Source organism: Gracilinanus agilis, chromosome 1 (assembly GCF_016433145.1).
Source record: "Gracilinanus agilis isolate LMUSP501 chromosome 1, AgileGrace, whole genome shotgun sequence".
Taxonomy (NCBI): domain Eukaryota; kingdom Metazoa; phylum Chordata; class Mammalia; order Didelphimorphia; family Didelphidae; genus Gracilinanus; species Gracilinanus agilis.
In genome coordinates this window covers 729469337-729485898 of record NC_058130.1, presented here as the reverse complement: position 1 = coordinate 729485898, position 16562 = coordinate 729469337, and the positions used below count along the sequence as shown (strand labels likewise).

Sequence of the window (16562 nt, the reverse complement as noted above, 5' to 3'; positions counted from 1 at the left end):
ATAAACATATACTACATAAATAACAAATAAGCAATATAAGCTATACTATATAAATAATATAAATGATATAAACTATACTATATAAATAAAAACTATACTAAATAAATAATATATAGCATACTATATAAATAAATAATGGTGAATAATATAATACATACTATATAAGTAACAATGTTTTATAAATCATAACATACACTATGTAAATATTAATATTGTGTATGAATTATATAATATATACCATATAAATAATATGATTATATATAAACTGTATAGTATATACTATATAAATAACATTACTATTATAAATAAATTATATAGTATATCAATAACCTAAGTATTATATAATATATGAATATTAATACTATTTAATAAATAATATTAAAGTATATAGTATATGCATCATATAAAATATAGAAAATATAAATAAAATAAAATGATAGCTATAAAGTACTTGAAGCTATCTCTGGGGGCAGCTAGGTGGCTCAGGAGATATGGTGCCAGGCCCTGAAAATGGTGAAGTCAGGGGTTCAAACCTGGCCTCAGACACTTGTAGTTGTGTGGCTCTGGGCAAGTCACTTAACTCCAATTATCTAGCCCTTACTGCACTTCTGCCTTAGAATTGGCACTTAGTATTAAAGAAAGAGAGGAAGGAAGAGGCACCTCGAGTCAGGACAAGGACCAAAAGTGGTCCTCAAACACTTCCTAGGTATGTGACCCTGGGCAAGTCACTTAACCCCAATTACCTGGGTGGCCTTTACCATTCGTCTGTTTTGAGACAGAAAGTATAGATTAAAAAAAAAAGAGCGAAGCATATAAAAGTTTATCTTTATGATCTTGGCCACAAACTGCATTTGTGATCTTAGACAAGTCCCAAGACTTCTCTGGGTCTCAGCTGTGAAGTGGAGATCCTGGGATTTTACTACCTAATGTAAGTTTCGAAATTAATATTCAAAATACTCCAAGTATTATATTTAATCAGATTTATTAAATTTAACTTGAAGCAAAAGGGAAACTAAAAAGCTAGAGTCAAGACGGAGCTCACCCAAGCCACGGACGTGGAAGAGGGCGCGAGGGAGGAGTTTTCAGAACTATACAAACAATAACATAAAGATGCACGTAAATGAAAAGGAAAAAGGAATTTTGGGACGAGGAAAGAATTCTGGGAGATGAAGTCCAAGGTACAAAATTCTCTAACTATACACTAACTTATAAGGACACCCTGGTCATGGAAAGCAATTTAGAAGAAGGATTTAGAAGCTATTATTCAAAGTAAAAGGTCTACCATCATCACCCCACGGGGAACAGGGACATTTCCCTCAATGGCAGGCCTTCCTCACATTCCGGGAATCCAATGCATTTTAGATTCATAGAATTTTAGACCTAGAAGGGATTTTAAAAGATCACCTCGTTCAGCCTCCTCATGAAACAAAAATTCAGATGAGGAAGTGGAGACTCAGAGGCTAAGCACTCGCCAAAGGTCACAAGGAATAAATTACATCTGTTATAGGCTCAGGATTGACGTGACAGATGGAGACACTGAGGCACAAAGGAATTAAAGCAGCTTGTCCAGGGTCATACATGGAGATCAGGCTCTACCATGTTGGAATGTACAAGGAAATGCACAGAGCAGAGACTGGACTGAAGTTTTCCGAAGTATAATGGGCCTGAAAAACCCCAATTAAAATGGAATTAAGGATATGCGAGTGAAGAATCCCTTCATTTGAAGAATTAGAGAAGCACCCACATACATACTGCAATATCAGTCTCAATGTTGGCTGAACCTCCCCCCAAAGCTGGGTGGGGGTGACATACTTTTCTGCATATGCTTCCATGCATTTTTTTTTCTTTTTTAAAAGGCAGGCTTCCTTTCGACAAACGAGACCCAGCTTTAGTACTCATTCTACTTGGGGAGCAGCTAGGTGGCCCAGGCGCCTGAAAGCCAGTCCTGGGTTCAAATCTGACCTCAAGACACTTCCCTAGCTGTGTGAGCTTGGACAAATCACTTGACACCCCTTGCCTAGCCTTTACTGCTCTTCTGCCTTGAAACCAATACACAACACTGATTCCAGATGAAAGGTAAGATTTTTTTTTTAAGTATTATACATCAGGGACTTCAGGCAAATCACTGAAGCCTCTGCTTCTTCCTTTTGTAAAATTACTCCTAAGGCATCTTCTAGAGTGGATGCACTTAGAGCAGTGATGGGCAAACTTTTTAAAGAGGGGGGCCAAAGGAAAGGAAATGCTCATCTGTCAGTCTGTTTCTAAGGAAACTCTTTCCAAGTTTCAGTGTTCATTGTATTTGTCAGATTAGGAATAATGTCTCTGGGACAGAACATTTCAGGGGGCCCCATCTGGCCCTGGGCTGTAGTTTGCCCATCACTGACTTAGATTAAGGAAGACCTAGATGTGAATACCAATTCAGACCTCTGCTGGGTGACCCTGGGCACATCATTTAACTTCTCTGGGCCTCAGTTTTCACATCTGTAAAATGAGGAAGTTGGATATGATAACCACTAAGGGAATTTCTAGCTCTAAATTTCTGATCCAACAGATCATCCTCATCCATTCACTAAAGCAGATTTGATAGCTTTTGGGCCTTCTCATCTATTCTGACTTCTCCAGTTAATCTTTCCTCCAACAAATTGTTATTGTTTTTTAAACTCTTACCTTCTGTCTTAGAATCATTACTCTGTATTAATTCCAAGGCAGAAGAGTGGTAAGGGTCAGGCAATGGGGTTTCAGTGACTTGCCCAGGGTCACATAGCTAGGAAGTATCTGAGACCAGATTTGAACCCAGGACCTCCCATCTCTAGGCCTGGCTCTCTATCCACTGAGACACCCAACAGCCCCCTAAAAAGAAATGCAATGTAAAACCCAGTGGAACTGCTCATTGGCTCTGGGAGGGGAGAAGGAAGAGGAGAGGGAAAGAACATGAATCATGTAATCATGGAAAAATACTCTAAATTAATTAATTAATTTTTTAAAAATTAAAATTAAAACAAAAAAATGCAAAAAGTAAAATAAGAAGAAACACAAGCCTCACCTATCACCATTCTAAGACCAGCTTGGTACCTTGTTGTCATGGAAACCCACAATTAGAGTCATCACTAGCCTGGCAATCCCTTCTTTTTTTTTCCCCCCTTTCTACATAATGCCAGACCTCAAGGTCTTGCCCAGGTCCAGATCTCTCCAAGAGACCTTCCCTGATCACCTCCACCAAACTTCATCTCTCCCACATCCCTCACCCCCATGAATTCCTACAGAGCTACCTTGGCAGCCCACTCATTCCACCCTGGGCAAACACAACCTGGTGCGGTTCGTTCTTTTCCTGTGTATCCAGGCCTTATCTCCCCCAAACAGACTGTATGGGCAGGGATTGTGCCTTCTCCTTCCCAGGAGTCCCTGGCACAGGGCAGGATGCAGAGCACGAGCTAAAAATGGTAGCTGAATGGAGAGCCATCATTGCTAGCGAAGAGTGTGGGCCTGTTGGGAGGCAGCCTCAGACAGGGGGGCCCCTCTTCTCCTCTTTCTGGAGAACCCTACTTCAGACACATTATTGTCGACCGGTTCTCTCCTCTGACTTGTCAGAGTAAAAATTATGAGACTGGCCATAACTAAATAATTTTATTAATCAAAGGTAATAGGGGAAAAGGATGGAAAAGCAGGGGAGAGAGATATAAAAGGTCTTTTCCTTATTTGCTTCATTTAGCTTGCTATTCTGTGGCTGCCGTTTTGGGTCCCTTCACACAGATTTCTCCAATGACCCAGAAGGGCGAAGTAGATAAAACATTGGCCTTGGATGCGGGCCTCAGCCTGGACTCAAACCCTAACTCTGACACTTAATTATAGCTATGTGATCCTGGGCAAGTCACTTGAGCTTTTGGAGTCTGTTTCCTCCCCTATAAACAAATAAATAAACAAACAAATAAATAGAAATAGAAATATATAATGTATAATATATAAACATATTTAATATATTATGTAGTATGTATAATACAAACATATTTAATATATATGTTTATATAGTATATCTTTATATACATGTATATAAATATATATAAATATAAAATGGGGTCTAGAAATTAATGGATTGAAGGGAATCAACAAACTTAAATGGAAAAATAAAAAGATAATCTTTATGTCAACACCATTAGTTTCCTTGGTAAACCTATATATTTTATTTTATGTATTTAGGAACATTATTTGGAGAAGGGATCCATAGATTTTTCCCCCCAGATTGTCCCAGGGCCCAGGACACACACAGAGTTAAGAACCCCTGGTTTAGATAGCTTATAGACTAGTCTTTGATGGTTCTATCTCCTCTTCCCCTCCTTTCTCCAAGGCTTTCTTTTTCAACTATTCCATTATCTATGGGAGTAAAAATCCAGAAGAAAACATGATTTGTCAACTTGTTTACATGGGTATAGGATTGAGGGTTTTGGTTTAAAAAATTACTCTATTACAAAGATGAATAATGCAGAAATAGGATTTGAGTGATAATATATGTAAAACATATATTGGGGGCAGCTGGGTGGCTCAGTGGATTGAGAGCCAGGCCTAGAGACGAAAGGTCCTGGGTTCAAATCCGAGCTCAGACACTTCCCAGCTGGGTGACCCTGAGCGACCCATTGCCTACTGGTTGTGGCCCTATGCTCCTAGAATGGAGTCCCAGGATAAAAAAAAAAAATAAAAAAAAATGTAAAACCCAGAGAAATGGCTCCTCACCTCTGAGGAGGGGAGGGAAAATGGGAGGGAGATAACAAGAATCATGTAACCATAGAAAAAAATGTTTTAATTTAAATTTTTAAAAATCAACTATTCCTTTAGCAATTTCATTCTCTCTCAGTTTTGATCATTACCTCTACAGAGATGATTGATTCCCTGATCTCTCTTCTCCCTATTCCTCTTCCAAACTCTGACGTACATCTCCAGGGGTGGATAGGATGCTTTCCCATTATCCCCAAATTCAGCATATCCCCCAAATAAACTCTTTCCCCTTCATCCTGCTCTTCTTCCTCACTGTTCCCGTCCGAGGCCCCACTCCCCTCCGGGAGGCTCTCCCAAATGTTCTCCGCTCTCCATTCCCACGCTACCACCCTGGTAGAAGCCTTCATTAACACTCACCTACACATGGTTGCAATAGCCTCTGAACAGGTCTTGCCACCTTTCCTCCCAGCCCTGCTCCAATCCAGGCCTTCCTTCTGCTGTTAAATCCTTCCTCCTGATGACGGAGCTGTCCGTGTCACACTCCTCCCAGAAACCCTTCTAGGGTTCAGGGAAAAGTTCAAATTCCTCAACCTGGCTTTCAATCTGGAGCCATTCTACCTTTCCAACCATCTCTCCTAGTCATTCCTCCTTCATGTCCTCTAAGGGCCATCCAAACTGAATTATTCTCCGCCCCACCAAAACACCCCAATCTCTGCCCATCCCTGCCTCTGCTGACACTCTTCTGCCTAGGCTCTAAGTTTCTAGACTGCTCAACAGACTTGTATTCATCCTTTAATGCCCAACGACCCAAGTCTGTGCTACTTAATATTTTTTATCAGGCATTCCATGAGGAAAATAAAAAATTTCCTTGTCAAATAAATAAAAATTAAAGTTTTAAAATTAAAAAAATAAATAAATGAAAGAAATGAAAGGTTCCCCTGTCTCTCCCTGTAGATGGGAGAGACAAGCTACAGTACAGTCAGAATGGATGGCAAGAATCAGGGTCCAAAAGTCTCAACTGACCAGAACACTGGGTTGAATGCTTAAATAGGAAATAAATGTTCCATTTTACACTTAACCTAAAAAAAAAAGACCTCACCACTCCAAGAGGGAAGGAGAATCTAGACAGTTGTTCATCTGAAAAAAAATCTCTGGGGGCCTGACGGGATTGTAAATCGATGGGAGTTTATAGTGAGATGAGGGAGCCCCAAAATTCTGGCATTCTTTGACTGCATGGGGGAGGCGAGGAGTGACAGATCTTTGCACTCTGCCTTGGTCAAACCAGGTCTTGGATTCTAGGTGCCATCACTGAGAAGCGCAGCCATAAATTGGATTGTCCAGAGGAGACGGCCTAAGGGACTAGAAGCCATTGAGATAGTGCTCTAGGAAAAGAAACAAGACCAGGCATGTAGGGAGCAGAGCCGGGAGATCCTGGGCTCAAATCTGACCTCAGACACTTTCCAGTTTTGTGACCCTGAACAAGTCACTTAATCCTGCTTACCCAAACCTGCTCCTTTGGTCTTAAGAGTTGTTCATAAGACAGAAAATAAGGCGTTTTTTTTTTCTTCTTTTCCTTTGTTTTTAAAAGAGAAAATGGAGACAGGGAGAAGGCGGGCTAAGAAGATGGGGGTGCCAGGGCTGCATAGGGCAGCTATCTGCAAACTTTTGAAGGGTTATTACGCAAAAGAGGGGTTAGCCTGGTTCTGCTTAGCCCCAGAAGGAAGCGCTAGAAGCCACGGACGTGGGGAGGATGCCAAGAGGCACACTGAAGCTTAACAACTTCCAGATTATTGTGGTTACCCCAAAGTGGGAGGGAGTCCATGGGAAGTTTCACAAGCCAAGTCTGGAGGGCTTCCAGAGGGAATGCTCAACCAGGTATGGACTAGACTACACATCTTGTGGACACGGTGAAGAATCTTCCAAGAAGCCTTCCCCAGGCTCCATCCAGGCCCCAAAAGGTGGCTGGCAATGGCCCTCCCCACCCCATCCTCTATGGGGACTCCGCGTCTGTGTCTCAGTCTTAAAAACACAACCACAACACAAGACAGTCTGTTTCGTGGCTCCATTGTTTCTCTGCATCCCAGAGCCCCAACAGAGGCTCGATTCAAGTCCATTCATCAACATTTATCAAGTGCTTTCCATGTGCCAGGCACTGTGCTAAGTGCTGGGAAATCAGAGGAAGGCAAAGCAACAATCCCTGCTATCAAGAAGCTCAAGGTCTAAAGGGAAAAATAACGTGCAAAAACCATGGACAGACTCCATGAAAAGAGCCTCTGCAGAACCCCCAAGAACAAACCAAGCACTGTCTGATGAATTAAATGGAGCAATCCCAACTCTCTACTTCCTGAAAGACTCTGGTCAAGTCACTTCAATGGGTCTCAGTTTCCTAATCTGTAAGAATAAGAAGGATATGGATGGCCTCTTTAAGGTCCCTTCTACTTTAAGAGTTAGTACATAGAGCACCTGGGTGGAACAGAGGATAGAGCATCAGGTCTGGAGTCCTGGGTTCAAATCTGGCCTCAGATAATTGCTAGCTGTGTGACCCTGGGAAACACTTAACACCCATTGTCTAGCCCTTACCATTCTTCTGCCTTAGTACCAATACACAGTATTGATTCCAAGACATAAGGTAAGAATTAAAAAAAAAAAAAAAAAAAAGATTTGGCACCAAATAGTGGAAGAAGCACTGGACCTGGGAGACATGCACTGAGGTCTCAGCCTCACACTCAATGCTTTTTAAGCACTAGATATGAGTCTCAAGTTTCCTCATCTATAAAACAGGGACATTTATATTATCTACTTTCCAGGGAATGCTATAGAAATGTGAAGAATTATCATTTTAGCATCAGTCACCAAATCATAAGTGAACCTCTCCAGTTCGGTGTCTTCGCTTGAAAAGTTCCAACTCTTCTAGTTCTGATATTCCATAATTTGGTGACACCCCTTAGAATCCAAAGACACTGTGGGACCTTGGGACTGTTGGGAATTCACATTGTCCCCTTTAGGATTCCAAGGGTGAGAGACTCTTCCCTCTCCTTCCCCAAGCTCAAACACAACACCACCTGAAACCCAAAGAGCAGAAGGGGGCCACCCTCCTCGGCTGCTCCCCAGCCCCAGCGACTCACCCCCTGCACCCAGGGGTGCTGCAGGACCTGAGCCGCACTCAGCCGCTTCTTGGCATCCCGGACGAGCAGCTTGGAGATGAGGTCTTTGGCTCCAAAGGAGATATGGGCCCAGTCCTTGTCGGGGAACTCGTACTTGCCTGCCTGGATACTCTCAAAAAGCATGTTCTGGGGAGGTGGAGGGAGAGGGAAGATACCAAGATAAGGTTACTTTTTTTCTTAATACATTTCCACGTAAGTTTTCCAAAGTTATATAATCCATATAAACTCCCTCCCTTCTCATGAGAGGGTTACTTGAGGAATTGCCCCCAAACTCTCAAGAATCCTGGAAGAATCTCCCTTGCCCCACCCCATGGCTGAGAACCCCATGAGAGGTCTGGACACTGTATGTCTCACTGGGAACAGTTAAGGGGGCTGGTGATGTTGAACCTGGAGAAGGGAAAACTTTGGGGAGGAAAGAGGGGATACGATCCTTCTCTCTGCTGTCCGTTGTGTGTGTCTCTGTGGTCCCTTCTAGGACTGGCATTCTAATAGCTGAGGATTTGACAGGGACAAGAGAATATATTTCTGCTTGGTACAATGGACCAAACTTGGAGAAGAGGGACAAGAAAAGCAAAGTCCCAGAAAGTCAATTCTGGCTCCCTTCTGGGTGAATTTCTTTCTTTCTTTTTTTTTTTTTTAAACCCTTATCTTCCATCTTAGAATTAATACTGTGTATTGGTTCCAAGGCAGAAGAGTGGTGAGGGCTGGGCAATGGGGGTTAAGTGACTTGCCCAGGGTCACACAGCGAGGAAGTGTCTGAGGCCAGATTTGAACCCAGGACCTCTCATTTCTGGACTTGGCTCTCCATCCACTGAGCTACCCAGATGCTCGAGGATGAATTTCTTAAAATACCAAAATCCATGACGATCAGAGAGGAGAACCAGTGACTGAGCAGTTCATAAGTGCCCAAGGAATGCCAGGAGGGCATTGCCAGGCCACGGTCCTCACCTGGCAGGTGTGACAAGCTTCACCCCGGTCCCAGCCGCAGTCGCTGCCACAGTGGCCCACGAAGGGTGGGTAGCCGCTGAGCAGAATGTAGAGGATGACCCCGAGACTCCACAGGTCACAACGCTTGTCATAGATGGTGGCCTCCTCATTGAAAGCTTCCACCACCTCGGGGGCCATGTACTCCGCCGAGCCACACTGGGAAGAAAAGAGGAGAGGGGTGAGAGGCGCCGCCAGAAGAGGCAGCAAACACCTAATGCAAGACTGTGGAGTGCGGGGCACTGTGCTAGGCACTGGGGACACAGATGGCACTAAAGAACTTGGAGCTCAGTTCTTCATCATTTAAAAGGACCAACTCGGGCTAACACAGGCAGCAGACAAAGAAATGAGGTTTGAACCCGCCTGCACGCTCAGATTTTGATTTCCCTGGGCCACCTGTGGCTCGTGTCCTAGAAGGGTCCTCGTTCTAGCTGGGAAGAGAGGGTGAGTGGGGAAAGAAGGGAGGACTTTGGGGGCCAAGGGCACAGGGACTGGCACAGTCTGTGCTTTAGGAGGGCACTGAGAGCTGTAGAGGAGTCAGGGAAGACTTCATTACAGATCACTAAAGATAAACAGAGAGAAGAAGGGAGGAGGAAATGGAGAATAGGAAGCACAAAAGCAGGACGGACGGGCAAGCATGGAGACAATTAACTGGAAGACTGATCTGTCTGCCCTGGAGGGTGAAGTCCAGGCTGGGCAAAGCCTCAAAAGTCAAGCCAAGGCTGAGAAGCTTGAGTGTTCCCACGGAAGGAGGGCTGGTGTGGGAGGACTTGGGTGACCACTGAATCATTCTTCCCCCCTGGGCCTCGGTTTCCTCATCGAGACGTCCTCTCTAATCCAACTCCTCAATTTTATAGTTATAATTAGGATGACAGCTTGGAGGGCCACACAACACTTGGCCCACATCATCTCCTTTTTATTACCCTAACAGGGAGGCCCTGTTGTTATCCCTATTTACAGGAAAGGAAACTAAGGTAGCCAGCAGTTAAGTGGCGTGCTCAGGGCCATACATCTAAGTGTCTAGGACACAATTTGAACCCGTCTCTCAATTTAGTACATGTTTTGTGGGCTGACTCATTGCTTAAGCCTCAATTTCCTCCTTTTTTTTTTTTTAAGATCAAAAACTATGTTTAATGATGAGGTTAAAACAAAGCAAGACAAAAAATACAAAACTCAAATGTTAGGTACATCTGCTTTTGAATTTCTTGATATTTTTCCAATTATAAAAAAAACAAAACAAAACAATCAACTCCACATTTACCATACAGAAGTATAAAATGGCTTAAATTAAGGCCTAGATCAATTGGCTGGAGCAGGTTCCAACTCAGGTTTCTCCCTGGCACAGGAGCTCATGTCTATCAAATGAGGATAAGAGACCAAGTAGCTCAGCGGAAGGAGAGCCAGGCCCAAAGAAGGGAAGTCCTGGGTTCAAACCTAGCCTCAGACACTTCCTAACTGGGTGACCCTGGGCAAGTCACTTGAACCCCATAGCCTACCCCTGACCACTCTTCTGCCTTGGAACCAATACATAGTACTGATTCTAAGACAGAAGGTGAGGGTTAAGAAAAAAAAATGAATGTAACATGATAGACTGCCTCAGTTTCCTTCCTCTGTCCAGGAGGAGAGACTGGATGCCATGGCTTCCACTCCTCTCCGCCCCACCCTGGCCAGGTCTTAGCTGAGAGTCAGGACTTGTGCCAGAGAGGAAGGGTGGGATGTGGCCTCCTTCCAAAATGAAGGAGGAGGAGAAGGAGGAGGAGGAGGAGGCCAAGCTGGTTCCACATGAGTTTGGCTACAGATCTGTAGCTCTAATTCGCAAATGTGAAGGCTTTACTAATAAACTTTATAAAATTAATACTTGGAGTTGCTGTATATTTTTTTGAGTCCTACAGGTAAATGGGCAGTCTCCAAGCTGCTCATCAAAGATGACTGAGGCCATCCCCAGTGGGTAGGCACGACACTGTCCCATCCCCATCCCTGGGCATCAGTCCTTGGTGGGACCCTGCTCATGTCCTCCTCCTTCAGGGCCAGAAGAGAGCTATGGCTAGACTTGGGAGACCCCAGAAGTGGGCTTGAATCTCCATTCTGCTCCTTACGGCCCCCTCCAGCCCTAACCACTGAGCCACCTCGCCATTGGACACCCAATCGCTGCTTAGTCAGTGTGTGCTGCCTGGTGGTTGATGGAGCACGGGGTAGGAGCCTCTTAGAGCTAGAAGGGATCCCGGGTCGTTGGGTCATTTTACAGACAAGGACCCCAGAGCCCAGAGGGGGGAGGGGCAAAAAGAGGGAAAGGTGGAGAGGCACCAGCCACAGGGACTTTCCAGCCTCCCCAGAGCCCTGGGGGGGAGGGGAAGGAGACAGGAAGTGAAGGGGGTTGGGCAGTCCTCCCCTGCTTCTACAGTAGGGATAGAGGAGAACTTCGTGCCTGGAAGGGGGAGGCGGTGGCAGCACAGCAGCTCTCACTCCAGCCGGGAGCCTCACCTTCCCCCCTCCAGACTGGTTTGCATCAGCTCCTTCCCCGCCCTGCCTGGGCTTCCCTCCAACAACCGGCCAGGTCTTGGGGAGATTAGTAGCGGCCCCTCGTAAGACCCAGGCCAGCCGCTCCTCAAGGAAGGCCCACGGTAGGGGCTTCCTTCCACCCGGAGTTAGCCCTGCCTCAGTTTATCCTCTCCACACACGCCCTGGGAGGGAGAGTGCGCAGGCGGAACCCTAAGGCGCACCTCAGAAATCCGCCGGCCTGCCTAGCCCCAGGTGGGACAGCAGTGGCAAGAAGCTTTCTGCCAGTCATCCGCCCTCCTCAGTTCCTCCCTGGGATGGGAAGGCCCGGCTCCAGGCAAAGATTCCAGCCTTTCACCCCAAACACACAGGGACACTGGGGCCAGTCCCCCCCTTTCCTCCGCCCAAGCCTCGCCTGACCTATTTCTGGGCACCCCCAGTGGCAGGCCCCACCCTCCGCCCAATCAGATTGCTGTTGCTAAGGCGAGCCCCGAGCTTTCTCCCTCCGGCTCCTCCCATGTTGCCTGCGGTGCTCAAGGCCCCGCCCCTCGATGGGGGTGTTACGTAAGTGTGGCCCCGCAGCACTAGCCCGGCTAGGCCCGGCCCTTCCCCACTCACCGGGGTGAGCAGCTCCGGGGTGGAGATGGGAGAGCAGTCCCCGTTGAGCTTGATGCCGCTGCCCAGGTCAAAGTCACAGATCTTGACTGGAGATACCTGGCGGGAGGGGCGGGAGAGACAGGCAGGTGTGTGGCAGAGGCACCCCTACCCCCTCGGCAAAGCCCTCTGACTCCCGTGTCACGGGCGGTTTCTGACTCCCAACTCCGGTGTCTGGTCACCTTTTCCTACTCCACCTCCCCTCCTAATAGTGGTAGGGCGGCCGCTGGCCAGACCTGGCCCGCTGACCTCTGGCACTTCCCTCCCAAGAGAGGCCAGGCCCTGGGAGCTGAGGAAGGGAGGGCATTCCCCCCCCCCAGGCTCTCGGGGAGCCCTACCAAGCCTCAACTTCCCAAGGCAGGGTAAGAGGAGGCAGAAGCGACTCTTTCTCTAGGTCTCTGCCTTACTTTCCTTTCTACGGGCACCCCAACTCCACCCAGAACCCCTGGAGTGGGAGAGCACTTTTAGAGAGCATCCTCAGATGGGGATGACAGAGGGTCTGGCCCCCATTTTATAGATAAAGAAACAAAGACCCGGTAGAAGAGGAGCACGCCAGAACTCACACAGGGAGCCCACTAGAGGGGCAGCCTGTTACCATGGAAAGAGCACAGAACTGGGAGTCCTCCAACCTAGGTTCAAGCCTCCTCACTGCTCTGAGCCCATTTTCTCCTCTGTCTTAGATCAGGGACCCTGCCACTATGGCCCGCAGAACCACCCCCTCCTCCAAGGGGTCTGTCTGTCTAAGTGATTTCAGGGGGTCCTTGTATTTTTCATTTAATTAATTGTTGGGTTTTTAAATTTTAAATTAATTAAATTTAAATACATTAATTAAAATAAACTTGTATTTTTTTTTTTTTTAAATTTTAAACCCTCAACTTCTGTGCACTGACTTATAGGTGGAAGATTGGTAAGGGTAGGCAATGGGGGTCAAGTGACTTGCCCAGGGTCACACAGCTGGGAAGTGTCTGAGGCCGGATTTGAACCTAGGACCTCCCGTCTCTAGGCCTGGCTCTCAATCCACTGAGCTACCCAGCTGCCCCAAACTTGTATTTTTAAATCATCATTTTAAATGAATTTAAAAAATCAATTTCCATTAAGTCCATTTCAGGATTACAGGTTTCCTTTGTAATCGTCCCATTTTTATTTTATGCCTTTAAGAACGTGGTTCAGAGGATGGGATCCTTCCCTTGGATTCCCAGGACCTATTGACCCAAAGAAGGCCCCTGGGCTAAGGGGAGCTCTAAGGGCCTTCCCCTCAAGGGGTCTTTGCCCTAGAGTCTGCACCCCAAGGGGCCCATTGCTCCCCTTACCGACCCCCTCCAGGCGCCTCTCAGGAGCCTCTCCTCACCTGGTCAGGATTTTCACAGAGGATGTTTTCAGGCTTAAGATCCCTGTGTGCAATCCCTGGGGGAAAGCCAGACAATAGAGGCGATGTCAAGGGCAGGATGGGGGGAAGGCACTGAAGAATACCTTAAGGGGATCGGGGAGCTAAGACAGAGCCAGACAGAGCCAGGCAGACCCGAGGGAGTTTCCCAAGGGGTTCTCAGAAGGCCCAAGGGTTGGGTCCTGAATTAGGGGGCGGGCAGAGAGCCATCTGGCTGGGGCAGGGAGGATAGGGCAGGGTGGGGGACTGGGTAGGAAGGAGGGAAGGAGGGAGGGAGGCAGCCCAGACTTCTGGCCGCAGCTCCTTTCCCAAGCCCCCTCCCCTTGGACTCGGACATTGCCCACCTTTATTGTGCAAGAAGTCAAGGGCGCTGGCAATGTCCTGGACAACCATGCTGGCCTCAAACTCGTTGAAATGACGTCGCTGATGGATATGAGCGAGGATGGAGCCTGCCGGGGGGCAGAGGGGAAGAGGGGAGTCAGGCACAGGGCATGGGGGGGAGGCCGGCCTCACCCTCACCCCACACAAGAACCCTGGAAAGGGGAGACCCCAGGAATGCCACCTTAGACAGACAGCTCTGTTGGTACGAAGCCAACACGCTCCAACCAATTTTGGCCAGTTCGAGTGTGATGGTCCCTATTTTACAGAGGAGGAAACCAAGACTCAGAGTTGTTTTACACAGGGGTTCCACAGCTAATGAGGGTCTTGAGATTCAAAAACACACCCCTCTGACACCCAATTCAGTGCTCTTTCCACAAAAACACACTGTATCTAGGAATGCTTCTGAGAAAGATGACCAAAACTGCCCTCCTGGATCTTTTGGGGTTCTTGGAGGAGGCATTACCACCATGGAGATCATGCCTCATTTCCATGGTGGTTTTAAAAAAAAAACAAAACTCTTCACTTTCTGTCTTAGAAGAAATACCGAGTATTCATTCCAAGACAGAAGAGCGGTAAGGGCTGGGCCATGGGGTGAAGTGACTAGCCCAGGGTCACACAGCTAGGAAGTGTCTGAGGTCATTTTTGAACCCAGGACCTTCCATCTCCATGCCTGGCTCTTTATCCAACTTAGCCACTTAGCTGCCCCTCCATGGTACTTTACAGCTCACCATCTATTCACCTGCCTCCCAATCATGCCAGCACAGAGGGGGCATCTTTGCTCTCCCTCTTCTCCAAGAAGGGAAAGCTCAAGCTCGGAGAAGTCACTTGAGTAGGGAAATGCATGGAAAAATATATACTCTGTAAGTTGGATTTTTTTTAATTTTTAAACTCCACTTGTCACAGAATTCACCAGCTGATAGGAGACTCAAATCTGGGTGTCTAATCCAAACTACAGACACACTTTTCCCACACCCATAATGCCTCTCACTTTGAGTGGACATTGAAACCTTTCCCAACATGCAATAAAAAAGGGGGGGGCGGAGGGGGAGAAAAGAGGTAAATTTAGGTTTCATATTAGGAAGAACTTCCTAAACATTAGAATTCAGTGAGTGAAACTAGCTGGTTCCCCCATCCCCGGAGGTCTTCAAGCCAGGGCTCAGTAGCCACTTTTTGGGTAGACTGAAGAGGAAATTTTCAGAGAATCCAGGGCCAGAGAAGTCCGCTAGGCTAGGAGCATCAAGCTCAAAAGAGAACAGGGGCCACTAAGTATGAAAGGATCCCTGCGGGCCACATGTTGACTCTGTCTTAAAATGTACAATCATCTCTGTTTTACTGTATTGCTATTTATTTTATGAACTATTTCCCAATGAGCTTAGACTCTGGTCTGGGCCTCATTCAGGAGTATTGAAGCTCCAGCGCTAGTCCAGTTGTTCTCAAAATGCAAGACCACAGGGAGCCCACATGGATTTCAAAACAATACTAAGGTGTTTTAATTGACAATGCAGTAAATAAGAGGTAGAGATAACTCACAGAAACAAAAGCTAGGGCTGGGGGAGGTGCTTGATAAACTTGTTGGGCCAATCTCTCAATTGCTTGTTCTCCCCTCTCTCTCTTTTCCTCCCTCTCCCTTTTTCCCTCTCTCTCCCTCTCCCTTTCTCTCTCTCTCTCCCCCACTCCCTCTTTTTCCCCTCTCTCTCCCACTCCCTCATTTTTCCTCTCTCTCCCTCTCCCACTCCCCTTTTCCCTTTCTCTCTCCCTCCCTCTCACTTTTCCCCTCTCCCTTTCGATTTCTCTCTCCCCCTCTCAATTCCCCCGCCCCCTCTTTCTAAAAACCCTTACCTTCTGTCTTAGAATCAATACTAAGGCAAAAGAGCAGTCAAAGCTAGGCAACTAGGGTTAAGCAACTTGCCCAGGATCATTAGACATGAACCCCAGACCTTCCATTTCCAGGTCTGACTCTAATAATCCACTTAGCTGTCCCATCCCCAATCTCTTTCTTAAAATTCTTTCTTCTGTGTATCCAAGGAGGATCCATTCCTAGTCTTATATAGAAGGAAGTCTTCTCAAGAATCCTATATTCACTTTGAAGATTTCATGAATTTTAAAGTGTTTTTTTTTTAACCTAAGCCTTTCACAACAGGAACGGGGGGGGGTGGGGTGGATAATACCCTATAATGGGTCAGAGAAAACCTGGGACATGCACCCACAGTCTTAACTGGAGGTCCTCGAATACTCACCACCCCTCATCTTCTCAAACACCAAGTAGAATCTGTCTTCTTCCTCAAAGAATTCTATCAGTTCAAGGACATTTCTGTGGAGGAAAGAGGAAGGGAGGGGGGTAGGAGAAGGTATTTCAGTGGCCAATCCCCCCATCCTGGCCTCTGTTGGTAGCCCTTAGCCCTGAAGAGGATCTGAACTCCCTCCCATCTTAGGGGAAAAGGCTGACTGTGCACCAGGAACTAGCATGGAGTTGGTAGCAGAGGGAGGAGGTATGGGCCTTACTGGAGATGCTACGGCCCATTAAAATGACCTCCGCTAGAAAATTTAAGGCCTTTATCCACAGGTCAGCTGAGAAATACTACATAGAGCATGGGGCAGGATGGTAGGAGGAGGGCAGCAACAGAGACTCCCAAGGCAGAGATGGGGATGGAAGGGTGCAGGAAGAGGGAGGGATTCATTACCGATGTCCCTGGCACTGGTATAGCATCTCTACCTCCCGAAACACCCGACTCCGTATGTGGCCCAGGCGCTTCTCGATGATCTGAAAAAGAGAAAGGCTGGTAGGGTCCCAA

General features: G+C 46.8%; 1 protein-coding gene across 3 annotated transcripts in view; it reads right to left on the bottom strand.

The window, feature by feature from the left end:
• Positions 1-16562, bottom strand: part of MKNK2 (MAPK interacting serine/threonine kinase 2) — a 39915-nt gene that overhangs the window by 6030 nt on the left and 17323 nt on the right. For 2 of the 3 annotated variants that reach the window (XM_044672084.1, XR_006506060.1), the window contains exons 6-12: positions 16452-16531; positions 16008-16081; positions 13734-13838; positions 13354-13409; positions 11970-12065; positions 8820-9014; positions 7833-7997 (exon numbers count right to left, since the gene is read on the bottom strand). In XM_044672084.1, the coding sequence (XP_044528019.1) occupies positions 7833-7997; positions 8820-9014; positions 11970-12065; positions 13354-13409; positions 13734-13838; positions 16008-16081; positions 16452-16531 (771 nt within the window). Of the gene's footprint in view, positions 1-3659; positions 3900-7832; positions 7998-8819; positions 9015-11969; positions 12066-13353; positions 13410-13733; positions 13839-16007; positions 16082-16451; positions 16532-16562 lie in introns of those variants that run through there. The other variant, XM_044672092.1, reaches the window with a different exon arrangement.